General features: G+C 34.1%; 1 protein-coding gene across 1 annotated transcript in view; it reads left to right on the top strand.

Annotated features, from left to right (window-relative positions):
• Nucleotides 1–364: 364 nt before the first annotated feature.
• drd (drop dead) overlaps nucleotides 365–24,953 on the top strand; it is a 60,845-nt gene continuing 36,256 nt past the window's right edge. Inside the window, exons 1-3 of the mRNA XM_086826095.1 lie at nucleotides 365–1,188; nucleotides 7,971–8,117; nucleotides 9,849–10,126. Coding sequence (XP_086682221.1) covers nucleotides 771–1,188; nucleotides 7,971–8,117; nucleotides 9,849–10,126 — 843 coding nt within the window. The 5' untranslated portion in view covers nucleotides 365–770. The remainder of the gene's footprint in view (nucleotides 1,189–7,970; nucleotides 8,118–9,848; nucleotides 10,127–24,953) is intronic.

Below are 24,953 nucleotides of genomic sequence, written 5' to 3'. Positions count from 1 at the left end.
GTGTATATTGTATTATTTATATAAGGTTTTTTGTTTGTATATTGTTAAATTGCTATCATAAAGATATGGAATTTAGATAAAACCAAAAGAGTCTCCGATTTGCCAGATCCATTTGTCATCGCCCAATTAACTCTGGCTTTAAGCATGATTTTAATGGCGACTAAAAACCATATGGATAGTGAAACAATTATCAGATAACTGTGGGAGCCATAGATTGGGAATAAAATTCACTCCCGAGGCTGCAGGTGATCGGATCACCTGGCATTTTTCCCCTGCATTCTATGTTCTCAAAACAAAACACCAAACTCCAGCTCCTATGATCGTAGATCGAGCGGCTTCCCAGCTTGAACAAATTCGGCTTGCATTTGCTTTTGAAATTCGCTCGCAGATCGCCGAGCTCCGATCGCCGAGCTCCGATCCCAAGCTGAACCGAGCCGCAGAACCACCGAACCGCTGAGCCACCGAACCGCTGAGCCACCGTGGAGCTTAGCTGGGCTGAGCGGTCTTGGCATGCTCGGCGGCATTTGGACAATCAGTTGTCGTCGAATGCTTCGTCTGGGCGGTCGCTAGATCCAATCCGCCTCGATTTATTTTTCGGGAATATTCAGAATAAACTAATTATATATCGGATATATATATACATTTCCCTATTGATCCTTCGTCGGCTTAATTTTTTGTTGGCGTGTTCAACGTGTGTCTGCCTGTGATTATGTGCCAGGGTGTTAGCGGAGGAAGGAAGTAATCGAAAAATATCCCTCCAAGCTGTGGCCATGGCCAGCATCCTGTTCCCTCTGCTGCTCCTCCTCGCCGTGGCCTCCAGCTGCCTCGATGCCCTCGATGGTGGTGCTGGTGGTGCTGGTGGTGGCGGTGTCCCCGTGCCGGACACCTGCTCCCTGAAGGATAATTGTAATCTGGGCGACAATCTGCTCACTCGATCGGGTCAGGGATCCGAGCCCGGCGATGTGGCCGGGGACAAGCTGGAGAGCAAGATCGCCTCGATCTTCGAGGACAAGGTGAACTACAGTCTGAAGCTCTTCGCCGACGAGGCCACCACCACGATCCTGGAGTATCAGACGGCCAATCTCAGTGAGCTGCATGCGGTGCCCGGAAACTTTACGCTCCACCAGCTCCATCAGCTGGAGGCCGCCAACGCCCCCGAAGACGATCAAATTGAGGAGGACGAAAAGGGTGAGCTTTGGGGGTCTGAAGTTGTTCGATTTCTATATATTCTTTTACCATTTTTGTGCACCAATTAGTGATTATTTGGTTCACTTCTTGTTTGTTTAATTTATTCAACAATGAAGATTTCTTTTCAAGGAAATAATATTGTGATTGTGATTTATTCATAACAATTTGTGCAATTTGTAATTGATTTATTTGCTTTATACTTTGCCAGTTTATTTTCTGTTTAAAAAATGTGTTATATATATTTAATTTACTTAACTTTAGCAAAAAAGCTATGAAACTTCTTTAGGTTAATTTTGGGGAGACAGGAGAGTTCTCTGCTTTGAAATTAGGACACTAAGCTTCGAGTAAGCCAGAAAGTCATTGCCTAATAAATACCCTTTTGCAGGGTATTATAATTTCAGTCAGAAGCTTATAAAGCAGTGAAAAAGTCATTGCCGACCCTTAAAATTTAATTTTTAAACTAAATATGCAGAGTTGTTAACCCTTTAAAAACTAGCACAGAAATGGTTTCCGAACTAAAATTAACGCATTTTTGGCCAAGTTATGCTATTTGAAAAACTTTGATTTACCTAAAAAATTTGCATAAAAAAATATAAATATAATATAGCTAAAATAAAGGGGTTTTCTTGGAAGTGATTGTCACAAGTCATACACATTTCGATTTGCAATCAATATCACAATCACTAAACAATTAAATATTAAAAACAATAATGTTTGGTCGTATTTTTAATAAATCCTATACATATGTTATATTCTTTTTTATTTTATCTTTTATTTTCCCTATATTTTCTCTACATTTCCTATATACTTAACAATAGTGTTAGCCCCCTTTTGATACCCCTTTTGTTGATGGCTTAATACTATCATAATTTCGCTTTCGGATCGATCGTTGGCCACTTTCTCACGCCGCCCACATCGAGGCCTTGGGCATTTCGGCCAAAAGCGATTTCTGCAATTGTACTCGTTGTGTGTAATGGATAATGTACGGCGGTTAATGTTAACGACACTCGGACACTTGGCTTGAAAAAGCGGATTGTTGCATAAGAGGCGCGTGCGTCAAATGAAATCAATTGCTGGATGGCATATTTGATTAAATTATATGTTTGCTTTTTGCTTTTCTTTGACCATTTTGACCCCATTTGAGCCAAGAACTGACGCATCTCTGGCTCACTTCCGGCTGCCCATCCCTGAAGTTGGATCTTTCTATTGTATATATATATATATACCTATATTGAATCTGCTTATCTAATCCCCTGTCTCGCCTTTTGGTTGCGCACTTATTCTTGTTAAAAGGTTTGGCCTTGTTGGCACTTTTTATTCTCTTTTCCGGTGCCAATATTTGCAGTACAAGTTAGGGCGTTGAGGATGATTCGGGGAAAACCCCCAGACATATTCATATATATATATAAAGTATATATATCCAGACCTCGTCAAGGCAAAGTGCGAAGTCTCACGTAAACGAGACAATTTTTCGTTGATTTAATTACCATTTTTTTCTTTTTTTGACTGCTCTGCACGTAAGCGAATGGCATTTAGTCCATTTATATTGCAGGTTTAATGCACAAAATTTGTTTGGAATTACATGGGTTTTTTTAAACTCATCTTAACTCTTTTGAACTCTTGGCTTTTATTTAAGAAGGTTTTCTTGTGCAGGTTTTGTGTATAAAGTACTGTAAAAGTATTATTACTTATTAGATAGTCTCCTGCAGTCGCTTGGCGTTGAATATCGCATCTTTCATGGCTAATTTTTGCAGCTCATAAAATTCGCAACGCTGCGCCAACACACTTTTACAAGAGTACTCAAAAATATATATATTTTATATGTATAAATATAAACATTTCTAAGTACCTAATGCCCAATGAAGATGTACCACTCGCTCCTGCCCAGGCCCAGCCCATACCGGACTTTAAGTGCTTTGGTTTTTTGCTTACATTTTCTGTATTTGGTTTCTTTTGATTTTTTGTGACTCGTTTCGTTTGTAATTGATCTGCGCCATCCTCCTCATCCACTCCATGCCAATTGTCAATTGTCAATTGCCAGAAATGAAGTGTATAAAGAAAAAGACTCATGATATCCAATTGCTAATGGTTAAATGGAGGCGACGAGCGGAGGTTACCGCCAATGGAATGGAACCCGAGATATCTAGCCCCATTGAGATAACAAGAACTCGCATAACGGTGGCAAATTGGCAACGAATAACAAGCTTTAACCCCTTGGTGCTGAGCAGCTAAGCCAAGTTGTCAATTGCTTGGCTAAATATTGGCTTTAAAGTCGACTTAACTTGGCTGCTCTTGCGGTACAGAGGGAGAAATTACGTATACGTAGGGTGGGACAAGTCGGAGCTGGAGTTCTCTTCACTCTTCCTAATTCCATAAATAAATACCTTGGGGATTACCAATAATATGTTTAATTTACCTGTACGGTTGTGTTAGTTTTTAATGAATTTAAAATTAATTTAATTGCTTATGTTTATTGTAATATATCGAACTAATTGTTGCTCTCAGTGTAAGCTATGCAAACAAACTTATAACCGAAGTCGATCGCGATCGCATTGCAGTAGCTTGGCCAAATGTTTGCCAGAACAAAGTGACAAGTGCTGAACGAATTGCTGAAACGTTTGCTAGTCTAAGTAAATACAAACACAACTGTATATGAATCAAGAAAAATATATAGATAAGTAGATATATATGTAGATATATACATTAAAAAGATGAGCCGCCTCTTCTCTAATTGGCAAAATGAAATCATTTTTTGGCAAACAAGACCGTGTGCATTTTGCGTTCTCATCATTGCGATTCATAATCGAACCGAGCTTTTTGAGTCATGGCATTTAAGGCCCCTTCATTCACTGTTGAAGCGATTCTCGAACCAAAACCCGATTCGATAACTAGAACGCTCTTGGCCAATCCAAAAGCACCGCCAAGGATTGCGCGAATTTTCCAATTTTCGATTTTCGGGCCAGGAATTGGCCAACACTCGCGACTCGCAGCAGCTGTTGGCCATTCGGCTTTCGGTTTCTGTGCTCAGAGTTAGCAGGTTGCCCAAGTGGGTCAGAGACAAGTACAAATACGAGCACGAAGCACTCGGCTAATTAAGCCGCCAGCTACTACCAACTACTACTACCAACTAGCAGCTGGCCAGCATTGCTATTGCCACCGGCCTGCTCCGGAATGGGGTTCTTGTTTTTGCATAAATCACTCAGCTCAGCACTTTCTGGCAACTGCTTAGCATCTGGCATCTGGCCAAGGTACAATGGGATCGAAATGTTTATTGTTTTCACTGAAATTCAATTTATAAACATGTTAAGATGCTGCTGTTTTTGATTCAATTTAGAGCTGTCGAAAATGTGTAAATTATAGATTATAGATTTCTTAAGAAGGCATTAAATAGTTTACACAGATTAAATAGTTTTGTTTACACATACTTCTTGAGTGTTTTTATTTGATTTTACTTATTTCTGAATTTCCTCAAACCACTGTGCATTTTCTGTACATTTTATTGCCTGCCTTTGATTGATGGGGCAATGGCTTTAGCTTTTCATTACATCGTGTCGCAGGAAATTCATTTGTTTCTCGGTTTCAATAAGTTATATAAAGTTTTTAATGTTATTTTCTGTAGGATATCATATAAAGATTTTATGCTCCTGCTGGGTTTAATAATCATTTCCGACCCTATAAACCATATATATTATTGATCAGCATCAAAATACAAATCGATCTAGCTTTGTCTCTCGGAAATTTAATTTTTTCAAAAATTGCAAAATTTTACAAGGGGTTACATCGTGAAAATTGACAAAATATGTAAAAATTTTAAATTTGGAAATGAGTACGCAGATTTATTATGCTTATAAAAACTAGCATTGGAACGCTTTCCGAATTGAAATTAATGAATTTTTGTCTTACTTATGATAATTTGCATAATTCTTGTTTATGTTATTTTCTGTGGGATTTTATATAAAGTTTTTATATATTTTTCTCAGTCTTCTCTAAGGCAATCAAATGTCCATTCCCTGAACATTTAATGGTCTCTGTATCCCGCTTCCACTTTTTATGGTTTACTAAAAAGAGTTTGCATAATAAGTGGATGGAGTTTAATGGGTCTTCCTTTATAGGATTGCGAAGTACTCTTTGGTTTTTGGGTAAACCCGAAGAACTTGGTACATCTTGGACCCAAACACACCTGAATTTATTGCTAAATTAGTGACTTTTTTATTATTTCTAGCTACGAACAGCATCTCTGCTTAGTTTAGTGTATGATTTATCAGGGAACACCTTGCTTTTGGTATTTATTTTAGCCATAAATTCGTTTTAAGCCTTGCTTTCGACTCTATTTTAGCCGTAAATTCGCCTAACTTTAAGCCCGAACAATGGGCAGTGGCTCAAGGAATTTCGACAGTTACAAAATGTATTCTAGAACTCCGTTGTGTCATTCTATCAATGTCCCAAGATCTTCATAATTTGCGATGCTAATGAGCGAGGCGGCTTCGTTTCGCACGGCTGCCATTGTTGGTTGGACACACATCTTCATGCCGCGACTGACAATTGATCGGGGAGCCGGAGAACTCCCAATTCCCAATCCTCAGTTCTCGATACTACACACCCGATGCTTTTCCAAATTTAGTGGGCACACGTATGGAAATATATATGTATATAGTATATATAGAATATGACGACAGGTTTGCCGCATTCCGTAGTCAGATCTCGTCGCACTCTGACGCATTTTAGCACTTTTTTCCACCGCCTCCTCCGGCTCCTCCTCACAAGGAAAGACGGATGCAGGCGGCTCAGACTCTGGCTGATGGATCGATGTTCGACGGGTGAACGAGATCGGCATTTGAAATGAGGGACAGAAGTACTAAAACCCCCAGCATGCCGCCACAATGGAAATGTTAATCAGAAGCAAAGCACCGCTCCCGGCATGCTGATGATGTGGCCACTCCATGTGGGGACTTCTCTGGTGCTTTTTCGAGCCTGAAACTGGAACTCTCAGACATTGCCAGGCATTGCCGGGCATCGCCATCTTGGTCGGGATGGCGCCTCATAATCCCCCAGCGGGCACCAAGCCTCCTCACCCATTCACTTCCTGTTTGCTGCGACAGCCACGTGCCCCGCGGGGCCTGACCTTGGCCAATTTTGGAGAGCATTTGTATTTATACCTTACAGATACATATGTATCTATAAGAAATGTTTAGAGAGGACAGAGAGAGGCTTAAATAATTACTATCAATAATATTGATTGTAATATTTACAAGTTCTTGATAGTTTTTAAAACCATGTTTATTGCTTATTATAGATTACCTATAGATTACCATTTTGGTTGCAAATCGAAATATATATCATTGCCTAATTGGCTTTCTTTTCAAGGAAACCTAAAATATGTGTTTTCTATTTAATAATATTAGGGTAATATATTTTATTATTTTTAATTTCAATTTGGAAAGCATTTCTATGCTAGTTTTTTTTAGGCGTACTCATTTTTTAATTTTTTAAAATTAAAGTTTGAAGAACTTATACCTAAGCCACAAAAGTATAAATTTTAATTCGGAAATTTGTTCTATGTCAGTTTTCATTAGAATAATATGTCTCCATAGCCCCCCCGACTGGCTTTTTTTAATCGGATTGATTCTTAAATTTCACAATTTCACGCTTTTGGAATACCAGGCGAACAGAATCGGAAAGAGATGGCAGCAATCCAGCAGCAAAAGTGATTTACACGGCAAGGGTATTGAGATAACGCCAAACTATAACGGAGCTTTTCAGCATTCCAAATCCTAATGGCCGTCCTTTGTTTACATCTGATTAGACCAATCAGAGACAATCTTCAAGCTCTTCTCTTCTAAGATCCGTTAGGACTTTAAAATCATTAATGGCCGTCCTTTGTTTACATCTGATTAGACCAATCAGAGACAATCTTCAAGTTCATCTCTTCTAAGATCCGTTAATTTAAGACTTAAATCAGCGGGGTAGCCGCTTGCTCAATTTAAAATCAAAAAATAATATAATATAATCTTTAAATTATAATTGACCATTGATAAGTATTTTCAAAAGATTAATTTTCCACAGGAAATGATTTCGATTTATACATAGTTTATGATTAAACTTATAAATACCATACAATTTAAAAAATGAATTTTCTCTCTCTCTCTCTTCAACTTCATAATATCCTGGAATTTCGAATAAATTTTTAGGCATCATAAAAATTAATCTCTATTGATAACCAGAAGCTTTAATTTTAAGTAATTTTCTTTGGTGACTTAATGACTTATGATATGATATTTGATACACTTCATTGATTACCGATCTCTGTTAATATTTGCTGATCACGGGTTAGCGTTTGCTTGTAAATACCTCAAATTTTGTCTACGACTCAAAAGCTTTTTTTGCCTTTTGGCGGCTTGCAAGTGAATCACTAGGTATTAGCCACAAATGCTGTATGGCTTTAGGCCAGTTAAATAATTTGATTTTCCATTGAAAATCAAGCATATCATATGGCAACTTCCTTTTTATAAGTTTTGCTATGATTTTCCGATATAATGCAATTATTTGAAAAGTGCAGCATTCGGTGGAAATGGCCACTATTATGTTATAGCCAATAAAGTATTGTCCAAATTGGGGCTATATGATACGGTGTTAAATGAGGGGGTTACACGCTCAGCACTGTAATTTATTTAAATGCCAATTGAAAATTGAACCCAGTAAATGGTTTTGATATTTCACATTTATAATTCAATAAATTATAATTATGTAATGCAATGTTTTTTATATATATTTTTTAATTCCAGTCTATCTGTACAACATTGGCAGACGCTTTCTGGCCATAACCCAGCCCTTCGACCCGGCCAGAAATCCGGATGCCTCTTCGCTGTGCCGCCGACAGATGCGCCAATATCTGGACGCCTTGGACAACTTTGATTTGTGGGCACTGCGAAGTGAGTACAACAAACAAACAGAAAACAAATTAAAACAAACCAAAACTAAGCAAAAAATAGCACCGGGAGGGGGTTTTCGTCAAGGTCGTGCCGTGACAGTAAACAAATTGGACAGAAGAGCAGAGTGGCTGCAAAAAGAAGGCGGCATCGCCGGTTCTAGTTCTGCAAGTGGATAATAATAGTTGGTCTTGGACCTACTGGATGGATACCTGGCTCATTGGCTCATTGGCTCATTGGCTCAGTGCTCGGATACTTAGAACCAGTCGGGGGACGTTCAGCTCGAATTCGAGTCATTGCCAACTGGCCTCTGCCGGCGAGCAGTATGACCGCCAGACGAGTCGACATAAATCGAAAGACCCCAAAGTCATCGGTGCCTTAAAATCGTAACAGTTGCGCTCAAAATAGTAGATGCAAATTCATTTACTATTGCAAACTTTACTTTAAATATTTACAACGTAATTCTATATTTTTAAAAGCTTAATATCTGAAGTAAATCCATTCGAAGCAATAGTAAAAGTAGGTAAAGAGTACTTGTAAAAATTAATACTTAAAGAGCAATTAAAGTGACATTGTAAAACCTTAAAAATATTATTTGAAAAGTACATATTTTAATGATTCTGCGGATTTTAAAATAACAAGAAATTCATTTCTAAAATTGGAATACAAAAAAACATTAAAAAATGTATAATAATAATCTATTCAAACATCTTATAAAATATATGAAAATCTTGCAAAATTAAAAGATATATGTATTTTAGAAGTAGGAAATATGAAATCTCATATATCTCAAGTAATGTAAAACACTTGCTATTATGTCCGACACTGTACAATTGCAGCTGTGTGTGCGCCAAAGTGAAGGCCAACCGTCGAACTTTACCCACATTCGCACACACACTCGCACACACACACATGGTTGTGGCATTGCCAATTGCATCTGGTGAATTTTTTTCTTGCCAAGAGCAGCAAAATTGCAAACATCGAGCGAAAATAGCGATTGCAAAAGGCAGTGATTCCACGCGAACTTGACACAAAAGACCGCAACGTCGACTGCGGCTCAGAATCAGAACGAGACACAAAACGAGTTGCGATCACAGTCAAGGTCACCACCCCGCCGCCCCACACACACACACACACACACCTGGGGCACACACCTTCAAACGGGGAGACCCGAAAGCGAAACGTGAATGGATCACAATTTTAAGAATATATATCAATACAAATATCTAATTCTTGATTAAAATGTTAACTAATAGCTCCTTTTGTTATAACTATTCTTAAATATTTTGATCTAAATTGTATGCTATGTGAAAAGGGTAACTGAGGAGGTGGATTAGCTCCCTAACTTTTAAATAGTTGTAACTAACAATTAGATATTACAAATATCTTCATATTAAATATAATTCTTATTAAAGTAAAAGCGTTGCTATAGCTCTACCTTTAATTGTTTTCATTTAACGTTCGAAGCTCTCAAGAAAGTCTTATAATCATGTTTATTCCGACTAACTTTAATTTTTTGAAAAGAACATCAGATTACTCATTTCATCAACTAAACGAATGAAATTGAGATTAAAGTATTAACGAGGAACAATAATAATTAAAACGATTAGAAAGCTACGGAAATAGTGAAATTACAATTCAGAAAAGTGTAGATTGAGTAAAATAAATAATCAAATAACTTTATACCATCCATTATTACTATATTTCTAATTTGTATTCCCTTTTATTTTCCAGTGCACGATGCTAGTGGCAAGTTAAACTCTGGCATTTTGAATGGCAACATCAATCAGCCCGGCGACTTTGATCAGTGCCTGGGCATTCAGCAGCGGATGAAGGCGAATCAGGAAGAGGATAACAACCAGGATCAGGATCAGGGTCAAGAGGACTCGATAATCCGCGGCCAGTACTGTCTGGCCTATGCCCAGCCAGTCCTGCCCCACAAATCGAAGCGCCTGCAGAGCTTCTTCAAGCTCATCCAATCCCATGGACCCTTCAAGAGCGAGTTCAATGACGTGAGTATAGAGTATATGTTAATTCTGTGCGTCCCTGAACCTCCTCCGCTGTGCCTTTTAAGATCTGGAGATTATAATGGATGGGGCTCTATATGAATGAATCATTTAATTTCACATAAAGGCTTTCTTGATTGCTTTTAATGCGTTTTATGGGGTCTTTAAGCTTTTAGGATAGTTTTTATTTATTTCTAGCTTAAACAATATTTGTAGAATTTTTTCAGCTACATATATATTACTCTAATTAGCTTTTTTGTCTCTGTATATTAATATGAATTTCAGCTAACCTTATTAAATGTTGATATCTTTTTTTGTTACTGTCGTTAAACTACATTTGCGGAAATCAAATGAAAATTTGCAGTTAAAATTTGTGTTTGGTGCAGAAAACTCATCACATATATTACACAATTTGTACAATTTGATACTTTTCAAGTAGAAATCAGGCGCTCTGGCGTATTATTAAATTTTACGCATGTGAAAGTTAAATGTCGGCTAAATAGATTGATTAACATTTGGCCGCTAAATCGCTTGACTTCGACATTGAACTTGAGCCAAGACGAAAAGCGCCGCGCAGCAATCGAAGGCGATAGATGGCCATAAAATGCAAATCGAAGCCCCGAGAGAGCTTCGAGCCGAGCTCCGGCCACTGAACCCAAAATGTGGACGGGTTTCTCACTCGATTCTCTATAGATCTCCTCCTCCTCCTCCGCCCCATCCTCCTCATCCTCCTCCAAATCTTGGGGAGAATCGATACCCACAGAAAGCATCCCTCCCCATAAAGTCGTTATTGGTGATTTATATCACTCATACGTATCCGAGTTTAATTAATTTATGGGAAAATATCAAAGAATGAAATACCTAACCGGTACCGGTTTTAAACTATACAGAATATCCGACTTGTAAATATAAAATATACTAAAATAAAGGTTCGTTTTATTAGCTATAAACTGAATCTATGATCTCTTTCCAATCTATTATTTCTAACTAATTATAAAACATATTTAAAATTGCATATGATCTAGTTTTAAATAGGTTAATAAAACTGTATACATCAAAATGTAAAAATCTCATACCTAAGCCAAAAACGCAGAAATTTCAATTTGGAAAACGCTTTTATGTTAATTTTTAGCAGGTTAACAAAACTGCATACTCCGTTTAAAATGTGAATTTTTGGCCGATTTTTGCAAATTTTCATGATGTAACCCCTTTCCTAACTTAAAAAAAATGGGAAATATCTGAAAACATTTTTTTTCGGCCGTCTATGTCTAGAAAAAATCTCCTGTAGATGCTGATCAAGAATATATATGATTTATAGGGTCGGAAATGACTCCTTCACGTTCTTTTAAGCTTCTGACTGAAGGTCCATTACCATTTTTATACCGATATTAACAATATTTTTAAATGAATTTTTTCGACAAATCAAAATTTAAAAATCTCATAACTCAGCCAAAAACGCAATAATTTTAATTCGGAAAGCGGCAGTATGTTAATTTTTAGCAGGTTAACAAAACTGCATACTCAATTTAAAATGTGAATTTTTGGCAGATTTTTGCAAATTTTCATGATGTAACCCCTTTCCTTTTTTCCGAAAAATGGGAAATTTCTGAATAAAAATTTTTTCGGCCGGAAAAAGCTAGAAAGAAAGGCCTGTAGATGCTGATCAAGAATATATATGATTTGTGGGGTCGGAAATGGCTCCTTCACTTATTTTTAAGCTTCTGACTGAAGGTCCATTACCATTTTTATACCGATATTAACAATATTTTTAAATGAATTTTTTCGACAAATCAAAATTTAAAAATCTCATAACTCAGCCAAAAACGCAATAATTTTAATTCGGAAAGCGGCAGTATGTTAATTTTTAGCAGGTTAACAAAACTGCATACTCCATTTAAAATGTGAATTTTTGGCCGATTTTTGCAAATTTTCATGATGTAACCCCTTTCCTTTTTTCCGAAAAATGGGAAATTTCTGAAAAAAAATTTTTTCGGCCGGATAAAGCTAGAAAGAAAGGCCTGTAGATGCTGATCAAGAATATATATGATTTATGGGGTCGGAAATGGCTCCTTCACTTATTTTTAAGCTTCTGACTGAAGGTCCATTACCATTTTTATACCGATATTAACAATATATTTATATGAATTTTTTCGACAAATCAAAATTTAAAAATCTCATAACTCAGCCAAAAACGCATTAATTTCAATTCGGAAAGCGGCAGTATGTTAACTTTTAGCAGGTTAACAAAACTGCATACTCCATTTAAAATGTGAATTTTTGGCCGATTTTTGCAAATTTTCATGATGTAACCCCTTTCCTTTTTTCCGAAAAATGGGAAATTTCTGAAAAAAAATTTTTTCGGCCGGATAAAGCTAGAAAGAAAGGCCTGTAGATGCTGATCAAGAATATATATGATTTATGGGGTCGGAAATGGCTCCTTCACTTATTTTTAAGCTTCTGACTGAAGGTCCATTACCATTTTTATACCGATATTAACAATATATTTATATGAATTTTTTCGACAAATCAAATTTTAAAAATCTCATAACTCAGCCAAAAACGCATTAATTTCAATTCGGAAAGCGGCAGTATGTTAACTTTTAGCAGGTTAACAAAACTGCATACTCCATTTAAAATGTGAATTTTTGGCCGATTTTTGCAAATTTTCATGATGTAACCCCTTTCCTTTTTTCCGAAAAATGGGAAATTTCTGAAAAAAAATTTTTTCGGCCGGATAAAGCTAGAAAGAAAGGCCTGTAGATGCTGATCAAGAATATATATGATTTATGGGGTCGGAAATGGCTCCTTCACTTATTTTTAAGCTTCTGACTGAAGGTCCATTACCATTTTTATACCGATATTAACAATATATTTATATGAATTTTTTCGACAAATCAAATTTTAAAAATCTCATAACTCAGCCAAAAACGCATTAATTTCAATTCGGAAAGCGGCAGTATGTTAACTTTTAGCAGGTTAACAAAACTGCATACTCCATTTAAAATGTGAATTTTTGGCCGATTTTTGCAAATTTTCATGATGTAACCCCTTTCCTTTTTTCCGAAAAATGGGAAATTTCTGAAAAAAAATTTTTTCGGCCGGATAAAGCTAGAAAGAAAGGCCTGTAGATGCTGATCAAGAATATATATGATTTATGGGGTCGGAAATGGCTCCTTCACTTATTTTTAAGCTTCTGACTGAAGGTCTATTACCATTTTTATACCGATATTAACAATATATTTATATGAATTTTTTCGACAAATCAAAATTTGAAAATCTCATAACTCAGCCAAAAACGCATTAATTTCAATTCGGAAAGCGGCAGTATGTTAACTTTTAGCAGGTTAACAAAACTGCATACTCCATTTAAAATGTGAATTTTTGGCCGATTTTTGCAAATTTTCATGATGTAACCCCTTTCCTTTTTTCCGAAAAATGGGAAATTTCTGAAAAAAAATTTTTTCGGCCGGATAAAGCTAGAAAGAAAGGCCTGTAGATGCTGATCAAGAATATATATGATTTATGGGGTCGGAAATGGCTCCTTCACTTATTTTTAAGCTTCTGACTGAAGGTCTATTACCATTTTTATACCGATATTAACAATATATTTATATGAATTTTTTCGACAAATCAAAATTTAAAAATCTCATAACTCAGCCAAAAACGCATTAATTTCAATTCGGAAAGCGGCAGTATGTTAACTTTTAGCAGGTTAACAAAACTGCATACTCCATTTAAAATGTGAATTTTTGGCCGATTTTTGCAAATTTTCATGATGTAACCCCTTTCCTTTTTTCCGAAAAATGGGAAATTTCTGAAAAAAAATTTTTTCGGCCGGATAAAGCTAGAAAGAAAGGCCTGTAGATGCTGATCAAGAATATATATGATTTATGGGGTCGGAAATGGCTCCTTCACTTATTTTTAAGCTTCTGACTGAAGGTCCATTACCATTTTTATACCGATATTAACAATATATTTATATGAATTTTTTCGACAAATCAAAATTTAAAAATCTCATAACTCAGCCAAAAACGCATTAATTTCAATTCGGAAAGCGGCAGTATGTTAACTTTTAGCAGGTTAACAAAACTGCATACTCCATTTAAAATGTGAATTTTTGGCCGATTTTTGCAAATTTTCATGATGTAACCCCTTTCCTTTTTTCCGAAAAATGGGAAATTTCTGAAAAAAAATTTTTTCGGCCGGATAAAGCTAGAAAGAAAGGCCTGTAGATGCTGATCAAGAATATATATGATTTATGGGGTCGGAAATGGCTCCTTCACTTATTTTTAAGCTTCTGACTGAAGGTCTATTACCATTTCTATACCGATATTAACAATATATTTATATGAATTTTTTCGACAAATCAAAATTTGAAAATCTCATAACTCAGCCAAAAACGCATTAATTTCAATTCGGAAAGCGGCAGTATGTTAACTTTTAGCAGGTTAACAAAACTGCATACTCCATTTAAAATGTGAATTTTTGGCCGATTTTTGCAAATTTTCATGATGTAACCCCTTTCCTTTTTTCCGAAAAATGGGAAATTTCTGAAAAAAATTTTTTTCGGCCGGATAAAGCTAGAAAGAAAGGCCTGTAGATGCTGATCAAGAATATATATGATTTATGGGGTCGGAAATGGCTCCTTCACTTATTTTTAAGCTTCTGACTGAAGGTCCATTACCATTTTTATACCGATATTAACAATATTTTTAAATGAATTTTTTCGACAAATCAAAATTTAAAAATCTCATAACTCAGCCAAAAACGCATTAATTTCAATTCGGAAAGCGGCAGTATGTTAACTTTTAGCAGGTTAACAAAACTGCATACTCCATTTAAAATGTGAATTTTTGGCAGATTTTTGCAAATTTTCATGATGTAACCCCTTTCCTTTTTTCCGAAAAATGGGAAATTTCTGAAAAATTGTTTTTTCGGCCGGATAAAGCTAGAAAGAAAGGCCTGTAGATGCTGATCAAGAATATATATGATTTATGGGGTCGGAAATGGCTCCTTCACTTATTTTTAAGCTTCTAACTGAAGGTCCATTACCATTTTTATACCGAAATTAACAATATTTTTATATGAAAAACTGCATACTCAATTTAAAATGTGAATTTTTTTTTCAATTCGGAAAGCGGCAGTATGTTAATTTTTAGCAGGTTAACAAAACTGCATACTCCATTTAAAATGTGAATTTTTGGCAGATTTTTGCAAATTTTCATGATGTAACCCCTTTCCTTTTTTCCGAAAAATGGGAAATTTCTGAAAAATTGTTTTTTCGGCCGGATAAAGCTAGAAAGAAAGGCCTGTAGATGCTGATCAAGAATATATATGATTTATGGGGTCGGAAATGGCTCCTTCACTTATTTTTAAGCTTCTAACTGAAGGTCCATTACCATTTTTATACCGAAATTAACAATATTTTTATATGAAAAACTGCATACTCAATTTAAAATGTGAATTTTTGGCAGATTTTTGCAAATTTTCATGATGTAACCCCTTTCCTTTTTTCCGAAAAATGGGAAATTTCTGAAAAAAAATTTTTTCGGCCGGATAAAGCTAGAAAGAAAGGCCTGTAGATGCTGATCAAGAATATATATGATTTATGGGGTCGGAAATGGCTCCTTCACTTATTTTTAAGCTTCTAACTGAAAGTCCATTACCATTTTTATACCGAAATTAACAATATTTTTAAATGAATTTTTTCGACAAATCAAAATTTAAAAATCTCATAACTCAGCCAAAAACGCATTAATTTCAATTCGGAAAGCGGCAGTATGTTAATTTTTAGCAGGTTAACAAAACTGCATACTCAATTTAAAATGTGAATTTTTGGCCGATTTTTGCCAATTTTCATGATGTAACCCTTTCCTTTTTTCCGAAAAATGGGAAATTTCTGAAAAAATTTTTTTTCGGCCGGATAAAGCTAGAAAGAAAGGCCTGTAGATGCTGATCAAGAATATATATGATTTATGGGGTCGGAAATGGCTCCTTCACTTATTTTTAAGCTTCTGACTGAAGGTCCATTACCATTTTTATACCGATATTAACAATATTTTTAAATGCATTTTTTCGACAAATCAAAATTTAAAAATCTCATAACTCAGCCAAAAACGCATTAATTTTAATTCGGAAAGCGGCAGTATGTTAATTTTTAGCAGGTTAACAAAACTGCATACTCAATTTAAAATGTGAATTTTTGGCCGATTTTTGCAAATTTTCATGATGTAACCCCTTTCCTTTTTTCCGAAAAATGGGAAATTTCTGAAAAAAAAATTTTTCGGCCGGATAAAGCTAGAAAGAAAGGCCTGTAGATGCTGATCAAGAATATATATGATTTATGGGGTCGGAAATGGCTCCTTCACTTATTTTTAAGCTTCTAACTGAAAGTCCATTACCATTTTTATACCGAAATTAACAATATTTTTATATGAAATTTTTTTTACAAATCAAAACTTAAAAATTTCATAACTCAGCCAAAAACGCATTAATTTCAATTCGGAAAGCGGCAGTATGTTAACTTTTAGCAGGTTAACAAAACTGCATACTCCATTTAAAATGTGAATTTTTGGCAGATTTTTGCAAATTTTCATGATGTAACCCCTTTTCCCTTTTTCCGAAAAATGGGAAATTTCTGAAAAAAAATTTTTTCGGCCGGATAAAGCTAGAAAGAAAGGCCTGTAGATGCTGATCAAGAATATATATGATTTATGGGGTCGGAAATGGCTCCTTCACTTATTTTTAAGCTTCTAACTGAAAGTCCATTACCATTTTTATACCGAAATTAACAATATTTTTAAATGAATTTTTTCGACAAATCAAAATTTAAAAATCTCATAACTCAGCCAAAAACGCATTAATTTCAATTCGGAAAGCGGCAGTATGTTAATTTTTAGCAGGTTAACAAAACTGCATACTCAATTTAAAATGTGAATTTTTGGCCGATTTTTGCCAATTTTCATGATGTAACCCCTTTCCTTTTTTCCGAAAAATGGGAAATTTCTGAAAAATTGTTTTTTCGGCCGGATAAAGCTAGAAAGAAAGGCCTGTAGATGCTGATCAAGAATATATATGATTTATGGGGTCGGAAATGGCTCCTTCACTTATTTTTAAGCTTCTAACTGAAGGTCCATTACCATTTTTATACCGAAATTAACAATATTTTTATATGAAATTTTTTTTACAAATCAAAATTTCATAACTAAGCCAAAAACGCATTAATTTCAATTCGGAAAGCGGCAGTGTGTTAATTTTTAGCAGGTTAACAAAACTGCATACTCAATTTAAAATATGAATTTTTGGCCGATTTTTGCAAATTTTCATGATGTAACCCCTTTTCCCTTTTTCCGAAAAATGGGAAATTTCTGAAAAAAAATTTTTTCGGCCGGATAAAGCTAGAAAGAAAGGCCTGTAGATGCTGATCAAGAATATATATGATTTATGGGGTCGGAAATGGCTCCTTCACTTATTTTTAAGCTTCTAACTGAAAGTCCATTACCATTTTTATACCGAAATTAACAATATTTTTAAATGAATTTTTTCGACAAATCAAAATTTAAAAATCTCATAACTCAGCCAAAAACGCATTAATTTCAATTCGGAAAGCGGCAGTATGTTAATTTTTAGCAGGTTAACAAAACTGCATACTCAATTTAAAATGTGAATTTTTGGCCGATTTTTGCCAATTTTCATGATGTAACCCCTTTCCTTTTTTCCGAAAAATGGGAAATTTCTGAAAAAATTTTTTTTCGGCCGGATAAAGCTAGAAAGAATGGCCTGTAGATGCTGATCAAGAATATATATGATTTATGGGGTCGGAAATGGCTCCTTCACTTATTTTTAAGCTTCGAACTGAAGGTCCATTACCATTTTTATACCGATATTAACAATATTTTTAAATGCATTTTTTCGACAAATCAAAATTTAAAAATCTCATAACTCAGCCAAAAACGCATTAATTTTAATTCGGAAAGCGGCAGTATGTTAATTTTTAGCAGGTTAACAAAACTGCATACTCAATTTAAAATGTGAATTTTTGGCCGATTTTTGCAAATTTTCATGATGTAACCCCTTTCCTTTTTTCCGAAAAATGGGAAATTTCTGAAAAAAAAATTTTTCGGCCGGATAAAGCTAGAAAGAAAGGCCTGTAGATGCTGATCAAGAATATATATGATTTATGGGGTCGGAAATGGCTCCTTCACTTATTTTTAAGCTTCTAACTGAAAGTCCATTACCATTTTTATACCGAAATTAACAATATTTTTATATGAAATTTTTTTTACAAATCAAAATTTAAAAATTTCATAACTAAGCCAAAAACGCATTAATTTCAATTCGGAAAGCGGCAGTATGTTAACTTTTAGCAGGTTAACAAAACTGCATACTCCATTTAAAATGTGAATTTTTGGCCGATTTTTGCCAATTTTCATGATGTAACCCCTTTCCTTTTTTCCGAAAAATGGGAAATTTCTGAAAAAATTTTTTTTCGGCCGGATAAAGCTAGAAAGAAAGGCCTGTAGATGCTGATCAAGAATATATATGATTTATGGGGTCGGAAATGGCTCCTTCACTTATTTTTAAGCTTCTGACTGAAGGTCCATTACCATTTTTATACCGATATTAACAATATTTTTAAATGCATTTTTTCGACAAATCAAAATTTAAAAATCTCATAACTCAGCCAAAAACGCATTAATTTTAATTCGGAAAGCGGCAGTATGTTAATTTTTAGCAGGTTAACAAAACTGCATACTCAATTTAAAATGTGAATTTTTGGCCGATTTTTGCAAATTTTCATGATGTAACCCCTTTCCTTTTTTCCGAAAAATGGGAAATTTCTGAAAAAAAAATTTTTCGGCCGGATAAAGCTAGAAAGAAAGGCCTGTAGATGCTGATCAAGAATATATATGATTTATGGGGTCGGAAATGGCTCCTTCACTTATTTTTAAGCTTCTAACTGAAAGTCCATTACCATTTTTATACCGAAATTAACAATATTTTTATATGAAATTTTTTTTACAAATCAAAACTTAAAAATTTCATAACTCAGCCAAAAACGCATTAATTTCAATTCGGAAAGCGGCAGTATGTTAACTTTTAGCAGGTTAACAAAACTGCATACTCCATTTAAAATGTGAATTTTTGGCAGATTTTTGCAAATTTTCATGATGTAACCCCTTTCCTTTTTTCCGAAAAATGGGAAATTTCTGAAAAATTGTTTTTTCGGCCGGATAAAGCTAGAAAGAAAGGCCTGTAGATGCTGATCAAGAATATATATGATTTATGGGGTCGGAAATGGCTCCTTCACTTATTTTTAAGCTTCTAACTGAAGGTCCATTACCATTTTTATACCGAAATTAACAATATTTTTATATGAAATTTTTTTTACAAATCAAAATTTCATAACTAAGCCAAAAACGCATTAATTTCAATTCGGAAAGCGGCAGTGTGTTAATTTTTAGCAGGTTAACAAAACTGCATACTCAATTTAAAATATGAATTTTTGGCCGATTTTTGCAAATTTTCATGATGTAACCCCTTTCCCTTTTTCCGAAAAATGGGAAATTTCTGAAAAAAAATTTTTTCGGCCGGATAAAGCTAGAAAGAAAGGCCTGTAGATGCTGATCAAGAATATATATGATTTATGGGGTCGGAAATGGCTCCTTCACTTATTTTTAAGCTTCTAACTGAAAGTCCATTACCATTTTTATACCGAAATTAACAATATTTTTAAATGAATTTTTTCGACAAATCAAAATTTAAAAATCTCATAACTCAGCCAAAAACGCATTAATTTCAATTCGGAAAGCGGCAGTATGTTAATTTTTAGCAGGTTAACAAAACTGCATACTCCATTTAAAATGTGGATTTTTGGCCGATTTTTGCCAATTTTCATGATGTAACCCCTTTCCTTTTTTCCGAAAAATGGGAAATTTCTGAAAAAATTTTTTTTCGGCCGGATAAAGCTAGAAAGAAAGGCCTGTAGATGCTGATCAAGAATATATATGATTTATGGGGTCGGAAATGGCTCCTTCACTTATTTTTAAGCTTCTAACTGAAGGTCCATTACCATTTTTATACCGATATTAACAATATTTTTAAATGCATTTTTTCGACAAATCAAAATTTAAAAATCTCATAACTCAGCCAAAAACGCATTAATTTTAATTCGGAAAGCGGCAGTATGTTAATTTTTAGCAGGTTAACAAAACTGCATACTCAATTTAAAATGTGAATTTTTGGCCGATTTTTGCAAATTTTCATGATGTAACCCCTTTCCTTTTTTCCGAAAAATGGGAAATTTCTGAAAAAAAAATTTTTCGGCCGGATAAAGCTAGAAAGAAAGGCCTGTAGATGCTGATCAAGAATATATATGATTTATGGGGTCGGAAATGGCTCCTTCACTTATTTTTAAGCTTCTAACTGAAAGTCCATTACCATTTTTATACCGAAATTAACAATATTTTTATATGAAATTTTTTTTACAAATCAAAATTTAAAAATTTCATAACTAAGCCAAAAACGCATTAATTTCAATTCGGAAAGCGGCAGTATGTTAACTTTTAGCAGGTTAACAAAACTGCATACTCCATTTAAAATGTGAATTTTTGGCCGATTTTTGCAAATTTTCATGATGTAACCCCTTTCCTTTTTTCCGAAAAATGGGAAATTTCTGAAAAAAATTTTTTTCGGCCGGATAAAGCTAGAAAGAAAGGCCTGTAGATGCTGATCAAGAATATATATGATTTATGGGGTCGGAAATGGCTCCTTCACTTATTTTTAAGCTTCTGACTGAAGGTCCATTACCATTTTTATACCGATATTAACAATATTTTTAAATGAATTTTTTCGACAAATCAAAATTTAAAAATCTCATAACTCAGCCAAAAACGCATTAATTTCAATTCGGAAAGCGGCAGTATGTTAACTTTTAGCAGGTTAACAAAACTGCATACTCCATTTAAAATGTGAATTTTTGGCAGATTTTTGCAAATTTTCATGATGTAACCCCTTTCCTTTTTTCCGAAAAATGGGAAATTTCTGAAAAAAATTTTTTTCGGCCGGATAAAGCTAGAAAGAAAGGCCTGTAGATGCTGATCAAGAATATATATGATTTATGGGGTCGGAAATGGCTCCTTCACTTATTTTTAAGCTTCTGACTGAAGGTCCATTACCATTTTTATACCGATATTAACAATATTTTTAAATGAATTTTTTCGACAAATCAAAATTTAAAAATCTCATAACTCAGCCAAAAACGCATTAATTTCAATTCGGAAAGCGGCAGTGTGTTAACTTTTAGCAGGTTAACAAAACTGCATACTCCATTTAAAATGTGAATTTTTGGCAGATTTTTGCAAATTTTCATGATGTAACCCCTTTCCTTTTTTCCGAAAAATGGGAAATTTCTGAAAAAAAAATTTTTCGGCCGGATAAAGCTAGAAAGAAAGGCCTGTAGATGCTGATCAAGAATATATATGATTTATGGGGTCGGAAATGGCTCCTTCACTTATTTTTAAGCTTCTAACTGAAAGTCCATTACCATTTTTATAACGAAATTAACAATATTTTTATATGAAATTTTTTTTACAAATCAAAATTTAAAAATTTCATAACTAAGCCAAAAACGCATTAATTTCAATTCGGAAAGCGGCAGTATGTTAACTTTTAGCAGGTTAACAAAACTGCATACTCCATTTAAAATGTGAATTTTTGGCCGATTTTTGCCAATTTTCATGATGTAACCCCTTTCCTTTTTTCCGAAAAATGGGAAATTTCTGAAAAAATTTTTTTTCGGCCGGATAAAGCTAGAAAGAAAGGCCTGTAGATGCTGATCAAGAATATATATGATTTATGGGGTCGGAAATGGCTCCTTCACTTATTTTTAAGCTTCTGACTGAAGGTCCATTACCATTTTTATACCGATATTAACAATATTTTTAAATGCATTTTTTCGACAAATCAAAATTTAAAAATCTCATAACTCAGCCAAAAACGCATTAATTTTAATTCGGAAAGCGGCAGTATGTTAATTTTTAGCAGGTTAACAAAACTGCATACTCAATTTAAAATGTGAATTTTTGGCCGATTTTTGCAAATTTTCATGATGTAACCCCTTTCCTTTTTTCCGAAAAATGGGAAATTTCTGAAAAAAAAATTTTTCGGCCGGATAAAGCTAGAAAGAAAGGCCTGTAGATGCTGATCAAGAATATATATGATTTATGGGGTCGGAAATGGCTCCTTCACTTATTTTTAAGCTTCTAACTGAAAGTCCATTACCATTTTTATACCGAAATTAACAATATTTTTATATGAAATTTTTTTTACAAATCAAAACTTAAAAATTTCATAACTCAGCCAAAAACGCATTAATTTCAATTCGGAAAGCGGCAGTATGTTAACTTTTAGCAGGTTAACAAAACTGCATACTCCATTTAAAATGTGAATTTTTGGCAGATTTTTGCAAATTTTCATGATGTAACCCCTTTCCTTTTTTCCGAAAAATGGGAAATTTCTGAAAAATTGTTTTTTCGGCCGGATAAAGCTAGAAAGAAAGGCCTGTAGATGCTGATCAAGAATATATATGATTTATGGGGTCGGAAATGGCTCCTTCACTTATTTTTAAGCTTCTAACTGAAGGTCCATTACCATTTTTATACCGAAATTAACAATATTTTTATATGAAATTTTTTTTACAAATCAAAATTTCATAACTAAGCCAAAAACGCATTAATTTCAATTCGGAAAGCGGCAGTGTGTTAATTTTTAGCAGGTTAACAAAACTGCATACTCAATTTAAAATATGAATTTTTGGCCGATTTTTGCAAATTTTCATGATGTAACCCCTTTTCCCTTTTTCCGAAAAATGGGAAATTTCTGAAAAAAAATTTTTTCGGCCGGATAAAGCTAGAAAGAAAGGCCTGTAGATGCTGATCAAGAATATATATGATTTATGGGGTCGGAAATGGCTCCTTCACTTATTTTTAAGCTTCTAACTGAAAGTCCATTACCATTTTTATACCGAAATTAACAATATTTTTAAATGAATTTTTTCGACAAATCAAAATTTAAAAATCTCATAACTCAGCCAAAAACGCATTAATTTCAATTCGGAAAGCGGCAGTATGTTAATTTTTAGCAGGTTAACAAAACTGCATACTCCATTTAAAATGTGAATTTTTGGCCGATTTTTGCAAATTTTCATGATGTAACCCCTTTCCTTTTTTCCGAAAAATGGGAAATTTCTGAAAAAAAAATTTTTCGGCCGGATAAAGCTAGAAAGAAAGGCCTGTAGATGCTGATCAAGAATATCTATGATTTATGGGGTCGGAAATGGCTCCTTCACTTATTTTTAAGCTTCTAACTGAAAGTCCATTACCATTTTTATACCGAAATTAACAATATTTTTATATGAAATTTTTTTTACAAATCAAAATTTAAAAATTTCATAACTAAGCCAAAAACGCATTAATTTCAATTCGGAAAGCGGCAGTATGTTAACTTTTAGCAGGTTAACAAAACTGCATACTCCATTTAAAATGTGAATTTTTGGCCGATTTTTGCAAATTTTCATGATGTAACCCCTTTCCTTTTTTCCGAAAAATGGGAAATTTCTGAAAAAAATTTTTTTCGGCCGGATAAAGCTAGAAAGAAAGGCCTGTAGATGCTGATCAAGAATATATATGATTTATGGGGTCGGAAATGGCTCCTTCACTTATTTTTAAGCTTCTGACTGAAGGTCCATTACCATTTTTATACCGATATTAACAATATTTTTAAATGAATTTTTTCGACAAATCAAAATTTAAAAATCTCATAACTCAGCCAAAAACGCATTAATTTCAATTCGGAAAGCGGCAGTATGTTAACTTTTAGCAGGTTAACAAAACTGCATACTCCATTTAAAATGTGAATTTTTGGCAGATTTTTGCAAATTTTCATGATGTAACCCCTTTCCTTTTTTCCGAAAAATGGGAAATTTCTGAAAAATTGTTTTTTCGGCCGGATAAAGCTAGAAAGAAAGGCCTGTAGATGCTGATCAAGAATATATATGATTTATGGGGTCGGAAATGGCTCCTTCACTTATTTTTAAGCTTCTAACTGAAGGTCCATTACCATTTTTATACCGAAATTAACAATATTTTTATATGAAAAACTGCATACTCAATTTAAAATGTGAATTTTTGGCCGATTTTTGCAAATTTTCATGATGTAACCCCTTTCCTTTTTTCCGAAAAATGGGAAATTTCTGAAAAAAAATTTTTTCGGCCGGATAAAGCTAGAAAGAAAGGCCTGTAGATGCTGATCAAGAATATATATGATTTATGGGGTCGGAAATGGCTCCTTCACTTATTTTTAAGCTTCTAACTGAAAGTCCATTACCATTTTTATACCGAAATTAACAATATTTTTAAATGAATTTTTTCGACAAATCAAAATTTAAAAATCTCATAACTCAGCCAAAAACGCATTAATTTCAATTCGGAAAGCGGCAGTATGTTAATTTTTAGCAGGTTAACAAAACTGCATACTCAATTTAAAATGTGAATTTTTGGCCGATTTTTGCCAATTTTCATGATGTAACCCCTTTCCTTTTTTCCGAAAAATGGGAAATTTCTGAAAAAATTTTTTTTCGGCCGGATAAAGCTAGAAAGAAAGGCCTGTAGATGCTGATCAAGAATATATATGATTTATGGGGTCGGAAATGGCTCCTTCACTTATTTTTAAGCTTCTAACTGAAAGTCCATTACCATTTTTATACCGATATTAACAATATTTTTAAATGCATTTTTTCGACAAATCAAAATTTAAAAATTTCATAACTAAGCCA

Source organism: Drosophila serrata, unplaced genomic scaffold, assembly GCF_035046125.1.
Source record: "Drosophila serrata isolate PLE 108 unplaced genomic scaffold, ASM3504612v1 contig_130, whole genome shotgun sequence".
Taxonomy (NCBI): Eukaryota; Metazoa; Arthropoda; class Insecta; order Diptera; family Drosophilidae; genus Drosophila; species Drosophila serrata.
Note: the sequence above shows the minus strand (reverse complement) of the source record. Positions and strands in the feature narration are given on the sequence as shown.